The sequence below is a fragment of the Phoxinus phoxinus genome, assembly GCF_949152265.1.
Source record: "Phoxinus phoxinus genome assembly, chromosome: 2".
In the NCBI taxonomy this organism is placed as follows: domain Eukaryota; kingdom Metazoa; phylum Chordata; class Actinopteri; order Cypriniformes; family Leuciscidae; genus Phoxinus; species Phoxinus phoxinus.
Window position 1 is genome coordinate 21,955,068 of NC_136877.1, and position 17,134 is coordinate 21,972,201.

At 36.2% G+C, this 17,134-nt stretch overlaps 1 protein-coding gene across 1 annotated transcript in view; it reads left to right on the forward strand.

The window, feature by feature from the left end:
- The window catches only part of hsd17b12b (hydroxysteroid (17-beta) dehydrogenase 12b), a 38,946-nt gene extending 29,116 nt beyond the window's left edge, over positions 1-9,830 (forward strand). Inside the window, exons 4-11 of the mRNA XM_079637790.1 lie at positions 2,731-2,838; positions 3,158-3,222; positions 3,348-3,392; positions 4,229-4,263; positions 4,992-5,073; positions 5,328-5,393; positions 7,077-7,226; positions 7,816-9,830. Coding sequence (XP_079493916.1) covers positions 2,731-2,838; positions 3,158-3,222; positions 3,348-3,392; positions 4,229-4,263; positions 4,992-5,073; positions 5,328-5,393; positions 7,077-7,226; positions 7,816-7,923 — 659 coding nt within the window. The 3' untranslated portion in view covers positions 7,924-9,830. The remainder of the gene's footprint in view (positions 1-2,730; positions 2,839-3,157; positions 3,223-3,347; positions 3,393-4,228; positions 4,264-4,991; positions 5,074-5,327; positions 5,394-7,076; positions 7,227-7,815) is intronic.
- The last annotated feature ends 7,304 nt before the right edge of the window (positions 9,831-17,134 follow it).

The following is a 17,134-nucleotide window of genomic DNA, read 5'->3' on the forward strand; positions in this document are numbered from 1 at the left end:
TTTTTTTTTTCATTTTTTTATTTTTTTTCATCATTTACAATTTTATATGTAAGTCTACTGTTGATTGCAGTCTTTATATCACTGGCACCGCAAGAACAAAGCAAAGGCAGGGTCTCAACGTTGCATGAATAGAGCGGCAGTGGCTGAATCGCAGATGCACCCCCATTCATTTCTTCTTGTCCTTTGGTTGGCTGACTCCTGATCTAAGGAGGATGGCATGATTTAGAGCATGCACGCACGTGTGTGCATCCATGTGCTGGCAAATGTGCGTTTGTTTGCTTGTGTGCAGAGGACCTGTGGGGTACCTATTCGTGTGTGTATGGAGTTCTGCTCCTGCTTGTGAGGCAGCGAGTGTCTCCCTCTGCTAAATGAATGTGGATGTTAATGAGCAGAGTTATTTTTAGCTCTGTGTTGAAAGGCAGGCACTCTGCCAATTGAGCTGCCTGGCTTCTGCAGCAGAGCGCGACTTCACAGATGGAGGTGGATCCTGGAGATGTCATGGCGGGGATGAGAGATAGAGAGAGAGAGAGAGCATCGAATGGAGGAAATCAGCCCAGTGACCTCCACTGAAACCTGGCAAATATAGTCAGGCGCACCTTTCATCAGATAAAAGTGACAATTGACAAAAGTGTTGGACATGTGATGACTCTTGCCTTACATGTGTGGTGTAGTCCTCCAAATGGACAGGACTTCTGTATGGTGTATACTGGTGATTGACCAATGTTTATATTAACTTTTATTTTATTCAAACATTTGTTTTATGCAGTATTTATTAGGCCTGCACGATTAATCAAAATAAAACCAAAATCAAATTATCAAGTTGCAATTGCTGCGATTTGATTAAATAAATTTATAAAATTGAGGCACTGTACTCGTTTACACACGAGCAGCTCAAAAATCCTTGTTTTCAGTGTGTTATAAGCTTGGGTCTCTTATAACGTTCATTTGGGAACTTGACAAGTGCCAACTATCTTCCCAATCTTGTAATGAGAAGTACTTAAAAACCAGCTGTTGCCAACTAAACAAAAGCTTTATGGTCTTCCTGTGGTTTTCCCGCCAAAATAAAAGCGTATAAACCTGAATAAAAAAAAAAAAAATTATATTGTAATTTTACAGTTGCTCTGTAAAATAACAGTATTTTTGTTATATTTTTCTTAAATAATTTTCTAATTTATAGTGACATATTTCAATAGATGTATTATATAAATACAAATTATGCAGCCCTAGAAACAAGCACAGCAAACCTGAAGCTTTAAAAAAAAAGCATTTTTGATTCGCAATTTTTAACAGAAGTAGTTAAATTAGATTTTTACAAATCGTGTTAATCAACCAAGTGGCCATCAACTAATTGTAATGTCACAATGATGACAATAGTGGTCAAAATATCAGTGTACTTGTAGTTTATACTACAAGGTGTAACGACACCCTCGTGTCACGATTTGAAACGTATCACAATACTGAACTCATGATACAATATTATTGCGATACTCCAAGACATATGGTAAAGGTTAACAAAAAATTAACTGTTGATTAAAATGCTAAATTTGGTCATTACATTGTGGGTGTAAATGAATAGACTTGGACTTGGTGCTGGTAACCCAATGCACGGGACAATGGTGAGACCAGAATAAAAATATTCATGATTCTGAAGCCTGAAAACAAATTATTTTAGACGAAAATATGCTTGCACTCTTTAGATATTATATAGATATATTTAAAATAATGTAGGCCACTTTTTACTGGTAACATGACATTTGTCATTATCAGGACCCACACATATTCCCCCATTGCATTATTATACATTATATTCAACATTATACACCATAGTTTAATGCAGCACTGACACTAAAACTCTGTAAACTTTATTTTTTTCACACTTTTTGTTGGCACATTTTGGGTAAACTATACACAATACATATTGTCACTATCCTCAATACACATTGTTGCATTTTTGTATTACGATATATTGTGACACGATTTATTGTTACAACCCTAGCTTTAAGTACTCTTTACAAAATGACAAAGTGAACTGAAAATGGTCAGTAGGCTTGTAAGATTCCTCTAGTGGTTTTTCTCAAATGTACCCTATTGATTTTACTTTCAGAGCTGTTCATTGAATCTGTGGTCTGTTGCAATACAAATCTGATACTAACACCAAATACATCATTACAGCTTATGACCTGAGTATCTATTACTTTAATAGGTACCAGTAATCCACCAGTACAAGAAGTTCTCCTATTCTCCCGTTGAGTGTAGTTTTATTAAGATTTTGTGTATTTTCTTCTTTTTTTGGCTGCATTTTCCTGGTGGGACATTTCTGAGTGCTGCCATCTATACACGTCACATTTCTTTCAATGACACAGTGCAGTGTCTACTAGAGCGAACATGTGAATGGAGTCCTTTTTGTGCTTTCTTTCCATTCTTCTCTCTCTCTTTTTTTCTCTCCTCTCCACCATCCATTCTCGGACATATTTAGTAAATAAAGTACTTTTACAACAGAACATCTTAGTGCATTTCAAAGAATTGAATGATGCACTCGCTTATGTGAAGAGAAACGGCAATTTTAGTTTTTTGGGTGATATGCTTTTTTGCAATTAAGTTACCAAAAGTTTTAGTTGATTTATTGGCACTTTTACACTTTCATCGAATCAAACCAGTGCAAGGCAAATTAGCATCATGTTGTTAACATTCTGTGACATTCCTAATGTTCGGCTTTTCCTTTTCTTCCAGAGAGCAAATATAATGTGGAGACCAAAACCATTTCTGCTGACTTTGGATCTCTGGACATCTACACTAAGATTGAGTCTGGACTGGCTGGACTGGAAATAGGAGCTTTAGGTATGTTACATCTCTGTTTTTTAGGTCTTAGTGGGATACTGTTTGGTTAGGTTGTCTTGTTTTTCTTTCTGGAACAATATGTTCTGGGCTCAAACAGCAGAACTTTTTTCTCTCTTTTTTTAATGATCAATTGTCTGTTTAGTGACACTTGAGTATTTGCTGCCAGCTATGGGAAAGTGGAGGGAACTACCTATCTTTCCACATCTTTCTTAACCTGTTTTTTTTTTTTTATCGCTCAAGCGCATTGAAAGTGCTTTTATTATGTTGTTTTTTAATAATAATCTCCCCTGAAATTATTTTATGTCTCTTCCACCTACAGTTAACAATGTTGGAGTGTCTTATTCCTACCCAGAGTTCTTCCTCAACATTCCTAATGTCGACAGCGTGAGTTTATGTAGCCAGTTGTAAAACACATTGTGCAAAACTTCCATTTTATTAAAAAGAAGTGTAATTGTCTGTTGTTTTAAATTTTGTTTTGGTTGGTAACGTATTGACAGTTGTAATTGCAGTTCATCAACAATATGATCAACATCAACATTACATCAGTTTGTCAGGTAAGACGCATTTGCTCTTCACTTAAGTCTTAGAAACGGCCTTTACATGCCCACTGTGACTGGTAACAAAGTGTATGTGTAAATGACAGAAACAGTCATAACGTAGTTTTTATAATTTATAAGGTAAATTATAATTACGTTTTTGGTCGTTTTTTTGTTGTTGTTGCTCTGCTTTTAAGATTCCTTTCCTACATTTTACTATCGGTAACTGTCCCACTTCCTCTGTATTGTGTCTGGGTGGGCCAAGTTTCTCAACACAAACTGCTCTTGGTGTGTTATATGGGCTGTCATGTGTAAAAGTGTTCATTGTTTTGATATTGGATATTTACAGAACTCCTTTTAGGGCTGGAGAGAACATTTTGCATCCTGAATGTTGTAGTTTTCATTCTACAATAAACTATTTTATCTCAATGTATCCAGGAAAATTGACTTCCTCATGATGTGACTGATTTGACTAATTTCTACAATATAATTACAGCACTATATATAAACTAATAATATTTATAGCCCAATATATATTAACAGTTTCGTTTGTGCACAATAAGTTGTGTGTAGCCAGCCAGCTGCCACTGCAGTTCTGTATTATAAAGCCTGAATTTTGAGTCTATGCTGCCTCCCTCAGGATCCAAGATGTATTACTCTGTATGGTGAAAAAAAATACATAGGACAGAATTTTTCAAGGATTGTCATGTGCATCGTTTTGCATATATGAAATATTACTGAAAAGATCATCGGGAGTTATCAGAGTTTATAGTCCTGTTCTTTAATTCATCGTGCAATAGACTTTTAAAACATTGTAGATCTGATTCACATGTTTTGTCCCTGTACTACTATAGATGACGCGATTGGTACTGCCCAGGATGGTTGACAGGTACGTTCAGAAATCACTAAAATGTGTTTTTGATTTTAATTAGTGTTTGTTTGGTCATTCAAAGCAGATGGAATGAATTTCATGCGTGTAGCGATATGACTAGTATTTCCCACAGAAGTGTGTCATGCAAATATTTACTTGGTTATTTTTATACTGTTTGGTCATCTCATGCTTATGTGTTGGTTTGGCCTTTATAGTTCTTGCACACTTCAGTCTAATAATCATGATACATTTTTTACTTTTAAATTTTCTCATTGGCTATTATAGATGCTTCTTGATAGAAACTGTTAATTATTTCTTCTGGCAGAGGCTGACTGTGTCGAACCAAAATGAAACAAATAATGGAAGTTTGTTCCAACCAATGTACTAAGTTAAAGTCTTAAGAAGAATTTTCTTGGATTTTCTTGGATTTTTTTTTTATTCTCCGTTTTGAGAATAAAAACCATACCGAAAGTATCTGTATAGCTCCTCCCATCTGGAGCCCTAGAGTCTGGTGCGCACTAGTACATAATGCAACAGTATGTACACTGGCACGGGGACCGGTTGCCATAGCAACAGGGATGCAGGAATCCGTTAGAAGGGATAATTCTGTGCTGTCAAAATAGTTGAGTGAAAATGGAACAAATGTAAGGGACATTACAAGCACTGTTGACTGTATTAAACATGCTTATGTGCTGTTCTACAACCGTTTGAACATTAATGTGTGAAAAACCCCTGACTCTTTCTAGGTCTAAAGGAGTGATCTTGAATGTTGCCTCAGCGAGTGGCATGTACCCAGTTCCTCTCCTCACCCTCTATTCTTCTTCGAAGGCAAGTCATTTTTTTTCTTTCTCTCTCTATCATGGATCAGGCCTTGGAAATCTTTCTGAGAAAAGTCTGCTTTTCTTTTGTTGCTAATGTTCTCAGAGGAAGTTTCCTGAAGTCTCATTGTGTTTAGCAGCACTATATTTTGAGCATATTTGTTGATTTTAGAATACTAGAGCATCTTGATGCTTTGGTTAATGAGTTTGTTACATTCACGATGTTGAAGGACATGCATTAGATGATTATTCTCACTCCTCCAGGCCTTTGTGGACTTCTTCTCCCGTGGACTTGATGCTGAATACAAAAGCAAAGGCATTATTGTACAGGTGAGTGAACATCTATGACAGAGTAGTTCTAAACCACTTAACTGTCACATGAAAATACACTATCCAAAATTAAATGGTTGTTATTCAAGAATGCTTTTGAATGTAGACCTAAGGTTGATCTTGTTTTAAAGAAGTCACTTGACAGATTATTGTAGATGTAAAATAAATTTAAAAAAAGTTATAGAAGTTTAAGTTTATGAAAAAGTAAAAATATTATGTTTACAAGACACGTTTTACTCCAAAACTGCAAGATAATCTAAGATAAATCAGAATAAGCTGTGTTAATTTGAGCTTGATACCTCAAAACATGAGCTTTCAGTAAGAAGATTTTAGTTTTGCACAGTACAAAACTTTTTCACTAGATGACAACTAAGCTCCATTACTGACCATATAAAGGCACCTCCATTTCCATATAGTTTGAGTGATCTGAACCGTATATATTTCCATTATTTTCATACAATTTATGAAATAGACATCCTATTCAGAAGTAGTAGTGTTTGATTTGAATTCTACCTCGAATAAACGCATAAAAAGATCATGAATGTGGGTTATAGTTCGCCGCATCACAAATGGTGAATCTATTATTTTTTCTTTATATTTAAAATGTTTTCAGACCTTTTTATTTATTTAATGGATGTTATCTTTTTAACTCATGAAAACAATCTGAGGTTTCTACCAATCTTTCACGATTTTTCATGTTCATTGCTATTTCAAAATAAAGGTCGGAACACGCCTTATATAAGTATGTAAATATTTTTGTTTAAAATTAATAAATTACTACTCTTGTGTAATTTACTTTGAAAATCAGTTACCAAATATGAAAACTAGAATTCTTTAAGCTTTGTAAGCTTTCAAATGATATATAGTTTGTCAATTTTACTTTAGGTTTTTACTATTGTTTTATTATTGTTTTAAATAATGTTTTAAGAGCTATTTTCAGAGTTCAGACCTCACTATATTATATTGGTGTTAGCTGAAAAGGACATTTAAAGGTAACTATGTAGTTTTTTTTTTTTTTTTTTTTTTTTTTTTTACATGTAAAAAAAAATAGACACTGCATCATCAATCCTTCCTCCAAAACCTGTTTTTTGTCTTACCTTGATTCACTATGGTAAGCTTATTGTAAGTGTTTGTATTTTAGACCTAGCGGGATGGTTTTCGCGGGAAATTGTGTACATGTGTCACTCGCCCGTCCGTGTCTCGTCATATCCGTAAATATAGAAAAGTTGCTCTGCCTACTTTGATGCGTGTATGGTGTGGAAGTGGCAAAGTTCAACATTGACGAGAATTTGAAATGTTGTAAAAGCTACGTGGAGATGGCATTTTATTACTCAACGGGTAAATAAGGTAGTTTATGAAACGGATAAATTACCATATGTAGCTCTCATTGTTCATTGTAAAGCATTATCTATTGTAAAGGGTCATAATCATCTGCAGTCATGCAGAGCTGAAGCACAACCAAAACAATGTTCTTCCGCAAAATAAACGTTTTAATGCAAGTGGGCCAAAAGTTACATAGTGTACCTTTAAAAATGCAACTGATTATTTTAAGTGAAATTCCATTTGAGATATATTGTATAGTGTTTGTGTTTTTCTACTGGTGATGTGGTGTGTTCTGGTCACCCAGACTTAGACTAGTTCAACTACTTACAGTGATGAAGTGTCTTGTGTATCTTCTTGAAGAGCGTGCTGCCGTTTTTTGTGACAACCAAGCTGAGCAAAATCAAGAGGGCGTCTCTCGACATCCCCACTCCAGAACGCTACGTAAAAGCCCAGCTGAGTACCGTAGGATTGCAGACTCAGTCTAACGGTTACCTCCCTCATGCCGTCATGGTGAGACCCTCTTAAAATGCCTTCATCTTTAATTCAGTGTTCAGGTCTACAGTGAATTCAAGGGGTCACTGAAGTATCTTATGCTCAATTTGGGGCAATTTGGTCAAAAATAATATATTGTGAAATATTATTACAATTCAAAGTAACATATCTTTTTAAATGCATTTTAAATTGTATTCCTGTGATGCAAAGCTGAATTTTCTCCAGTCTTCAGTGTCTCATGATCCTTCAGAAATCATTCTAATATGCTGATTTCTTATTATTATCAATGTTGAAAACAGTTGAGCTGCTTAATATTTCTGTTTTAACAGTAGTTGTTTGAAATATAAATCTTTTGTGACATTGTAAATGTCTTTACTGTCACTTTTGATCAATTTAATGCATCCTTGCTGATTATGTAATTTCTTTTAAAAAATCCTACTGACCCCAAACTTTTGAACAGTAGTGTAAATCCTACAAACTATGCTTAAAAGGACAACTTAGAATGATGGAAGCTTGTATATGGTATAGACTATAGTACTAAAGCCGAATGTTTTCGTCTTCTGGATTCTGACAGTCTAATAAGTCTGTTATTATGTCATTGCTGCAGGGTTGGGTGACCACTGTTCTGCTTCCTGCAAAGCTGCTCAACAAATATGTTATGAGCATGGGGTTGTCCCAGCGTGCACGCTATCTGAAGAAACAGAAGCAAGGTTAGAGACAGAAAAAAGGACAGACAAAGGGATGAAGGAATGGTGTGATGAAATGAGGGACCAGCAACAAAAAAATTCTTCTCTCTTCCCTTTTGCTGTCAGGGGCCAAGAGCAGTCACACCAAACTGCTCCTGATAAGTCTGTTTGAGATGGTACGAATCAAGCAATGTATTTTCCAGACATTAGAGTGCTGTGTTGAGTCGTTGCTAACCAAAAATGATTAGCTTGAACAGCCTTTGCTGATTAGCTCGATTGGACAACCGCAGAATAGTTGAAGTCTCTGTCTCTGTTCTTTGTGTCCTAACAGTCACTAACAGCATCGATCAGTACAGTTTGTTTGGTTTTCTTTAATGTTTAGAGAGAGTTAATTAGTAGTTCTCTGGTAATACTCATCTGATGAACATAAATAATGAAAAAAATGTTCTTAACCTGAATGAAAAGTCTATTGGCGCAGCACAACCCCCATTACCATAATCAAAAGATATATGACTTAAATTAGGCAGGTTGCCTACAAACAATTTGAAAATTGCATCTGGAACGTCTACAAAATGGTGCATTTATTCGTGGTCCATATTTGTTTTTTTTCTTCTTCTTCTTCTGACTCAGCAGGTGTTTACAAACGAAATGCACTACATGAACTATTTGTGCCCATCACAGATGGCACTATGCATTCTATCGTCAGAGCATCTATTTTTGAAAGGAGTTTGTTGTGGAAAGTGTGTGTATTGTTCACTTTGTAATGCTTGTGCTGCTGGGGTTTTGAGGAATTTGAGGAAGCAAATTTCAAATCTGGCAACAGTTTATTTGAAAGCTGAGGCTGTGGTTCCGTTATTATGTGGTCAATGATAATACAGTATTTTATCCAAAACAACACTTAGAATTCCTAAACGATTGGCACTTTCAGGTTTCATTTTGAATTACTTTTACAAAAAAAGTCTAAAGCCTGCAGCAGCAAACTAAGCGCAATCCAAATGCCTGCTTGTGAATTAGTCTTGCATTTCAAATATTAATAAAATAAATCTTTCTAATACCATTTCTCACTCAAATTTTTGATGGATTTTTCATACACGTTAGTTGACCTTAATATTAAATATCAGATAAGTGTGTTAGTGGTAAGATGGACGGTCTATAGCATTAAAGTTCCAAGAGGTCCCGTCTCTACAGTATATTTCCTTCCCAATACTTTTTTGGAACAGTTATATATTTCAATCGAGGTAGTACCAACACTCAAAATAGTCATCAAAGATTATAATCTTGGGCCTGTAGAGCCAAAGCATGATGTCTAAGAATTTTTACCAAAACTTCCAATAAAGTAAATATTTTGCCCAAATGGATATGAATATAAAAAGGTTAGATCAGATGTTTTAACAGGCTATTTTTGTTCTTAATATTATATATCAGATAAGTGTGTTTGTGGTAAATTGATAAAGATGGAAGGTCTATAGTAAGACCAATATTGTCATGATTTTTGGCATGCATGGCTTAATTCCCTTAGTACATCATGCTTTCTCATGATTTCAGATTTTTTTTAAAGTATCTTACGCTCAGCTAGGCTGCATTTATTTGAAAAATTACTGTTTTCTGTTTTGAGTATATTTAAAAGGACTATTTATTCCTATGAATTTTCAGCATCATTTCTCCACTCTTCAGTCACATGATCCTTCAGAAATCATTCTAAAATGCTGATTTGCTGCTCAAGAAACATTGATTATCAATGCTATAAAAAAACTTGCACTGCTTAATATTTTTCAGAGACCTTGATGCAATTTATTTTCAGGGTTTTTTGATGAATAGAAAATAAAAATGTTTGAATTTATATAACTGTAAACGTATTTGCAAATGTAAACAATTTAATCCATCCTTACTGGCTAAAAGTATTAATTTATTTTAAATAAATTTTTTACTGACCACAAACTTTTGAATGGCTTTGATTACTGACTTGGAAATAGTGCATTATATTTTTTTATTCAGTCTTTCAACATTTTTCAAAGTCTTTACAATTGAGATTTAAAATCCAAGATTTCCAATCGGATAAACAAAGTAGCAATGAGAAGTGTGTATTTTCATCCCCTCTGGGATCATCTAATTAGACTATCTTAGTTCCAATCAGTCAGGACGGCACTCCTGAGTCCTGTCCTCACACACAGTTTTCCCCGTGCCCTTTCTCGCCTCTTGTCTATTTCTCCCCTGCAGGCAGGAACCATCTGTGTCCAACACATGTCCATGCCCTTTACATTCAAATGCTACTAAAATTGTAATCTTTGAGCCTTGCTACAAGTGAATTCCTCCCTATGTTGTATATCTTTGTAGCGGTGTTATAAGACAATCTGCCCGGTGTCACGTCCACCTCCTCTGATACATGTGCACGATCTCTCATGTTGTGTCTGAGTGCCAAAATCCTCGAGTGCCAACCCTCAGCCCCCTCCCGGTTGCACGTCGCATGCGTGTGGGGGGTGATTCCGGAGGATAGGAATGGAAGTCGGAAGCGTGACAGTCCTGTGATGAAGGAGGAGCCGTGAGGAGTGAGTGGGAAGAGAAGGCCTATATAAACCCTCACGGCAGCTCTGGATCACGAACACTCAAGACGGATACAGAGCAAGAGCAGCAAACTGACTTGAAGAGCTTCTCTCCTGTTTCTTCATCTACTTCTACCAGCAGAAAGTGTGGATTTGGAGGACTGACCCACCTGGTGAAGAACTTCAAAGAGGAATTTGAATCCTAAACCTCACAGGATGTCCGCACATGCAGTGATGATGAGCCACTTGAATGCTATGGCTGTTTACCGGATGTCTTTGGCTATGGAGGAATTCCCCCAGCTCCTGGGGTTGTCCAGGACCCACGACTGCGCAAGGGCCCGGGCCGTGCTGCGGATGAAGAGCAAGTTCAGCTGCGGCAGGATTGCAGAAGAGGTGGATGAGGAAGGACGGTTCGCAGTGGAGGAAGACAAAGCACGGCGCTCCTTCTTGCAGTCGCTTGAGAGTCTGCGCAGATGCACGCAAGGACGCCAGTAACTCGAGGAGCCTGAAGGCCAGCTTGAACCTGTATGGACTGAGAGACTGAGATTCAGTGTAGAATGGAGACTATTTTAAGGGAACAGTCAGGGTAGATGCTTCACAGTGAAGCCAGACTGACTGACCCAAGCTGTTTATACCTACCAAAGATGGGTAATTTGCTGGTTTATACCTTTCTGTTCGGATTGTTTTCCCTGCACTAGAAAATATGTGGAGCATGCTACTTACTGTTAATACTGGAAATGCGTTGCATGTCTGTCCATCTCCTGAGAAAAGCTGTGGAGTTAAAGGGCCACACATTAGCACTATTATGGTTTTACCAAAGGCAAAATCTATTTTAAGACTGTTTACTCACAGATGCATTTGAAACTAACTGCTTTATATTTTTGTCTAAATTTGTCTTTGAAATCACCTGTGCAATAAAGTTTTGAAAATATATTGATTGTTTTAAGAGTCTTTCATTTATAATCAAGATTTACACAAATGAGGTGGGTCTTATGCTTTTATGCTCAAACGTTTTTTGGTGTATTACAATGTATTAAAGGGTTAGTTTACTCAAAATTAAATTCTGTCATAATTTGCTCACCACATTTCATCCATAGGCTACTTTGTAAGTCAGTGGTAACCAAAACTGTTTGGTTACCGTCATTCTTCAACAAATCATCTTTTGTGTTTAGCGGAACAAAGTAAGTCATTGGTTTGGATCAGCATGAGTAAACTGACTATTTGGGGTGAACCCTTTCAGTGTTTCATTCTCTATGATATTCATAGAAACAAATAGAAAAATAAAAATAATCATTGCAATGTGAAATAAGCTTTCGAGGTATACGTAACATCGTCACGCTCTTTTCAAGTGTGATTCTTGTTGTTGTAAGTTAGTTAGATTATTTTTTTGCACTGTAATTTTCAAAGTCGCCCACAGATTTTTAGCTGGTTGGAAATCCAGACTTTTTGGTATAGGCTGGGTGGGTTATTGTTGGCATTCGCTTTGTTGCTTAATTTAACCTTTTTTGGGGGATCAGGACATTGAGCTTCTCTTCATCTGAGACTTCTCTCAAGCTTCGGTTTTTAGAAGTCAGTGTGTTCTGCCCCCGTTTACAGACTTTAATGCTTGCCTCCAAACGTTGTTTAATTTCTTCGATGGAAGACAAAAGATTTATTTAGAAGAATGTCCAATTTGCCCCTTTCCATACAAAGTCCTGTTACATACAAATACTGTCAGTCTTGACAATTGTAAAACCTTCACTAACAACTATCTGATAGTTAGATGGCTATTTGTTTTTGCTAAAACATGACAATAATCCTTTCTCCAAATGTAATAACTTACTGCCCCTGTGAAACTGACTTTGCTTTTCAGTTGAAGTCATGAATCTTTGCTTTTCAGCTCCATTAATGCTCACTAAACATAATTCTACATTTTTCTCTCATTCAACATCCTGTTTTACTTAGACGTTTGTCACTTTACTGAGGAAAAGAGGTTGTGAACAGTTTCATGTTAAGGTTTCTATATTCTCATTCACCCTGTTCAGTCCTGGCAATGTTGAGACACACACAAAACACTAAAGTTTGTGCAGATTTTCTTATTGATTTGTCGATTATTCCAAACTTGTATCATGATTTAAACAGACAGAGGGCAAATCTTTTGGTGAATATTGATTTTAATGTTCCTTTTAAGCTGAGTAACCTAATATACATACTTGATGTTCATGTTTATTGAAAGGCTAACAAAGTTGTATTGAGAGAATAATTAGAAATCTTTGTATTTTCTTTCTTTAGTTTGACTCTGATTCATTCTGGAATTGGCATGAAGTTGAGATCTAATATCCATTAGAGTTAATCGATAAAAACGGGGGTTATGAGGCTCGCTTCATGACACTTTTAATGAATAGTTTGGCTTACAGTCTCCTTGGAGGGAGGACAGTACATTGGTTTGGTAAGATGCTCATTCCCTGCTTATAAAAATGGCTCAGCATAAATTGTGGTTTAAGACCTGGATGTTAATTTCACGAGTCTCTCTATCTTTTGGTAACCCAAAGGTTGTAGGTACAGGGAGAACTAATACGGTTGTGCTCTTGAGAAAAACAACCCCATGTTGCTCTAGTGGTATATAAAGTGTCTTTTAAATAGAAGAGACAAACAGACATTTTTAGTGGCCAGTGTTAAATATAAAATATTGTCTAAGCAGGAAGTGCTGTGTTTGGCATTACTAGGGATGTTTTCGCAAAAGGTCAATGTGAATAAACTGTTTTTTCATTTCTTTCTAGGCAATAATGGTGGAAATGTTACATAGCTTTTTTTCATTAGAACTAATAATGCATCATTTCTGAAGGAAAAGTTTTTTTTAATTTCTTTCTGTTTTACACAAACTTTTTGTGATTATTAGGTCTCATCCGTTTACTTTCTAATTTGTTCTTCCTCGGTTCAAAACACTATTTAGCTGAGCTCCACGAGTAAAGTTAAGAAGCCTTCGAAACTATTATAAAAATCTATTACAATCCTTGAGCTGAAATGTTTTTGTGGTTTAACGTTTGTGCTTGAGAACAAAACACATTTACAATAACCTTGAGAAAATATTCTCTAGAAATATCACTGTTCTTTCTTTTAGTGTTTTTATTTTAAAACGACTTAAAGAACCATAAAAACAAAACAAAAAAACAGAGTATGTGTATCCTCACAAACCTTACACTATAAACAGATTTCAGAACATTTAAAAATGCCTAATAATAATCATAAAAGGTTAATGTGGTAAACAGAAAGAAAGACATTTTTGAAGGTGTTTATTCAGAAATGATGCATTATTAGTTTTAATGAAGTAGTTGTCAGTCTAGGTTCATCAACACCCAGATTTTAGTAAGAAAATATTTAGTTTATTTGTTAGTTTATTTGTCAGGAAGACCAGCAAAATATGTTTTCTAAGATGTCATATATCTGATCTTTGTTTTCCAGAGCAAGTAAATCATTACAGTAACTGATCATGGCAGTAAATCATTATTTACTTTGCTGCAGAGGGATGGAGGATTTCTTTCCTCCATTAGGGGTCTCTGTTGTCACATCGAAATTCCTGTCGCACACCTTCTCAAGTCCTCGAACAGACTAAGATATTTTTGCAGACATTCAGCATCAGCAGAGCTTGACTCTCTGCCTGAAATATATGACAGCGGTTTGCAGAGCTTGCCATCACTGCACCTCTCTGGCTGCCCCGAGCCTTTAGAAATGCTAATACATTCACTGTAAAATGGTAAACCCCAAAACATTAACCGCTGAAAGCAGCAACCCCTGTCTGTCTGTCTGTAAAAGGGCACTATGATAGACTTTAATGACGGTGAAACCAGTGCCAGCTCTTTGACTTAAGAGTAAAGTCCCATATGGCCTCCTGGCGCCTAATTTGCATGTAATTTTGACGGATGGCTTAGATTCAAGGTCTGCTTCTTTTGGGGGTGGGTGGAGAGGTTAATTTGTTCATTATAATAGTTCAGTTTTTTTTCTCCTCCTCCTCCTCGAATGCCAGTCTCATCGTTCATTTGGCCACCCACCGGAATTAATGATAAAACATTTGCACGTTGATCGCATTAATAAACATACAATTAATGTTTTCCAATCACATGGACACATATTTTTCGAATACACTTGATTTATGAATATTTGGAATGAAGCGGTGAAGCAATTTAACAGTATCAGCAGCTTTCAAGGCATATGACTGGTGAGAAAAGATAAACTTGCTAGAAATTGGACAGTTTTGTACTTTTTAAAGTTATTCATGAATTTCACCCTTCACTTCGTAGGATGCAGGCATAGAAATAGCCTTTAACAAAATACCCAAAGCGGAACTAAAAGACCTAATTATTTGAGCTCTTTGCTATTTATTGGTTCATTCCATTGGCTTCCATCCCTCCATTGACCGCTTATATCCTCAGGGAAGAAGGAACATATTTCATAATACAAGACTCCCCACACGCAGCTATGGTGTATGATTAAGTTTTTTCTTTCTTCTTTCTTTACCGTATAATTCACCGCCTCTAATTTAGAGGACCAGGCATATCGGCAGGGACATTTGAGAATAAATTGAGTGTGAAGATTGAAAGGAATTAATGTGTACTTGACTGTGAGCAGAAGCCTTCTGCCAAATGAAAAAGAAGCAAAATATGGCGAGGATGGAATTTCTACGGTGATTTGTACATTAAAGGTTCACTTAGCAAAGTCAATTAATGTTCCTTACTCTAGAGACTCTTCTTTCTCCAAGCCACAATTCCCTTTGAGCAGTAAAAAAGACCAGTGGACAATTCCCACTATAAAAAGTTTTTTCTTTACCACTTTTTATCACATTTCATACTCTATAGAACAAGCAAATGTAATATACTTACCCCTTACTGAGGTATTGAGGTCTCTCTTCACATCAGCCATATTACAAGAGCAATAAAAAAAAGCATATATGCTGGTTTAATGACTTCAAGGTATTACACCACAGATTAGTTTAGTGCCAACCTTCAATGTAACCATGCACAAAGAGTCATTGGATTTCAGAAAACAGAATAAGAGTCTGTACATCTTTAGTCATGTTGCTACTAGAATAACAATGAATCTCATATATAGTATAATACTATAAAAAATACTATATATATATATATATATATATATATATATATATATATATTTTAGATAATAAGGAAAATACATTTTGAGCCAGAATATTTCGTGTTCTTTTCATTTTGCAGCTGCAGACAAACGGATCTATGATAATGCCGGTATGGTGAAATACTGATAAGAGACATTTTGATAAGAGGCATCAGAGGAACCAGGAAATTGGGAACAGGGCTATTCAGATATTTGTTTCTATCACTTCAAATTATAGCACACCACAATGGATTCATATTAACAACAACCTCAAAAGTTTAATGAAATTGTTTCAAAGAAATGTTCCCCCTTCACAAGCATTAGTATTAATATTTTCAGCTCATGGGCTCGGATGATACGGTACTGGAGAGAATGAGGTAAAGCCCATACCGGCTTTTTAAAAATGCATTTAAGTGAGAACTAAATGCTAAAAATAAAACTAGGCTATCTAGGCTACATGGTATGTTATAGTATAACTCATGTATACACATTTATTTTATATAAGCTATAAATAAAGTTATTTTAATATTTCACAATTTTATGGTTTGTACTTGTATGTAATGTTTTTTTGTAAGTATATTTGATTAAATAAATGTAGCCTTGGTAATCATAAGAGACTTTGTAAAAAAAAAAACATCTTATTGACCGCAAACTTTTAAACAGAAGTGTATAACCATCTATGAAGTTTTATAGAAACACGCTCCCAGTAAAACTAGACTGGTGTCTTCCTCTTACCCGTCTCTGTTCTTTACCCCTGAGCTTCAGCCCTTGAAACAAATTCTCTCATCCTCTGTCAGTGAGTTGATTATACAATCCTGCCACCTAGACCCTTCCCTCCCCTCAACCTCTCTTAAAAAACTGCGCCCATTTAACATTTGATCAAATGCTGTCTCTTTTCTGCTTGTGTACCAATACACCTGGAAACTGATGCGGTCTCTCCTATCATTAGGAAATGTGTCTGGGATCCGTCTGAACTGACCAATTTCAGGTCCATCGCAAATCTTTCTTATCTAAACTCCTTGTTGCTTCACAACTACGATCGCATCTGCTTACTCACGGCCTCTATGACCCTTTTCAGTCTGTTTTTCACACTTCCCACAACACAGCCAATGGTCTCTTGAGGATTATCAATGACCTTCCTTTAGCTGCTGATTATGTGTCTCGATCTTAGCGCTGTGTTCAATACCGTCTGCATCAACAGCGTACTCATCTCTCGACTTCCTTCAAATGGAAATGCAGAATCTGCTCTCTCGTGGTTACTCCCATCGCACTGACAGACTTTGCTTTTCAATTTTTAAATGCTTTCCCTGGGTCATATTGTCTGCTGTCATAGTCTCAGCTTCCACTGCTCTGCTGATATTTTTCCAGATCTGTCCTCCCACTCTGCATCAGTGATTTGAAAGCCTGGCTGCTTTAATTTTCTCAAATGAAACCCAGACTGATGCTATGCTGTTTGAACCACTAGCCCTTCTCACTTGATTGGCCTACAGTACCTGCAATATGTTCAGACCTCTTCAGCAAAAGTCACCCACACCAAACAATGTGCCCACATCCCTCCCATCCTTTGTAAATTACATTGTCTGGCGGTCTCGTC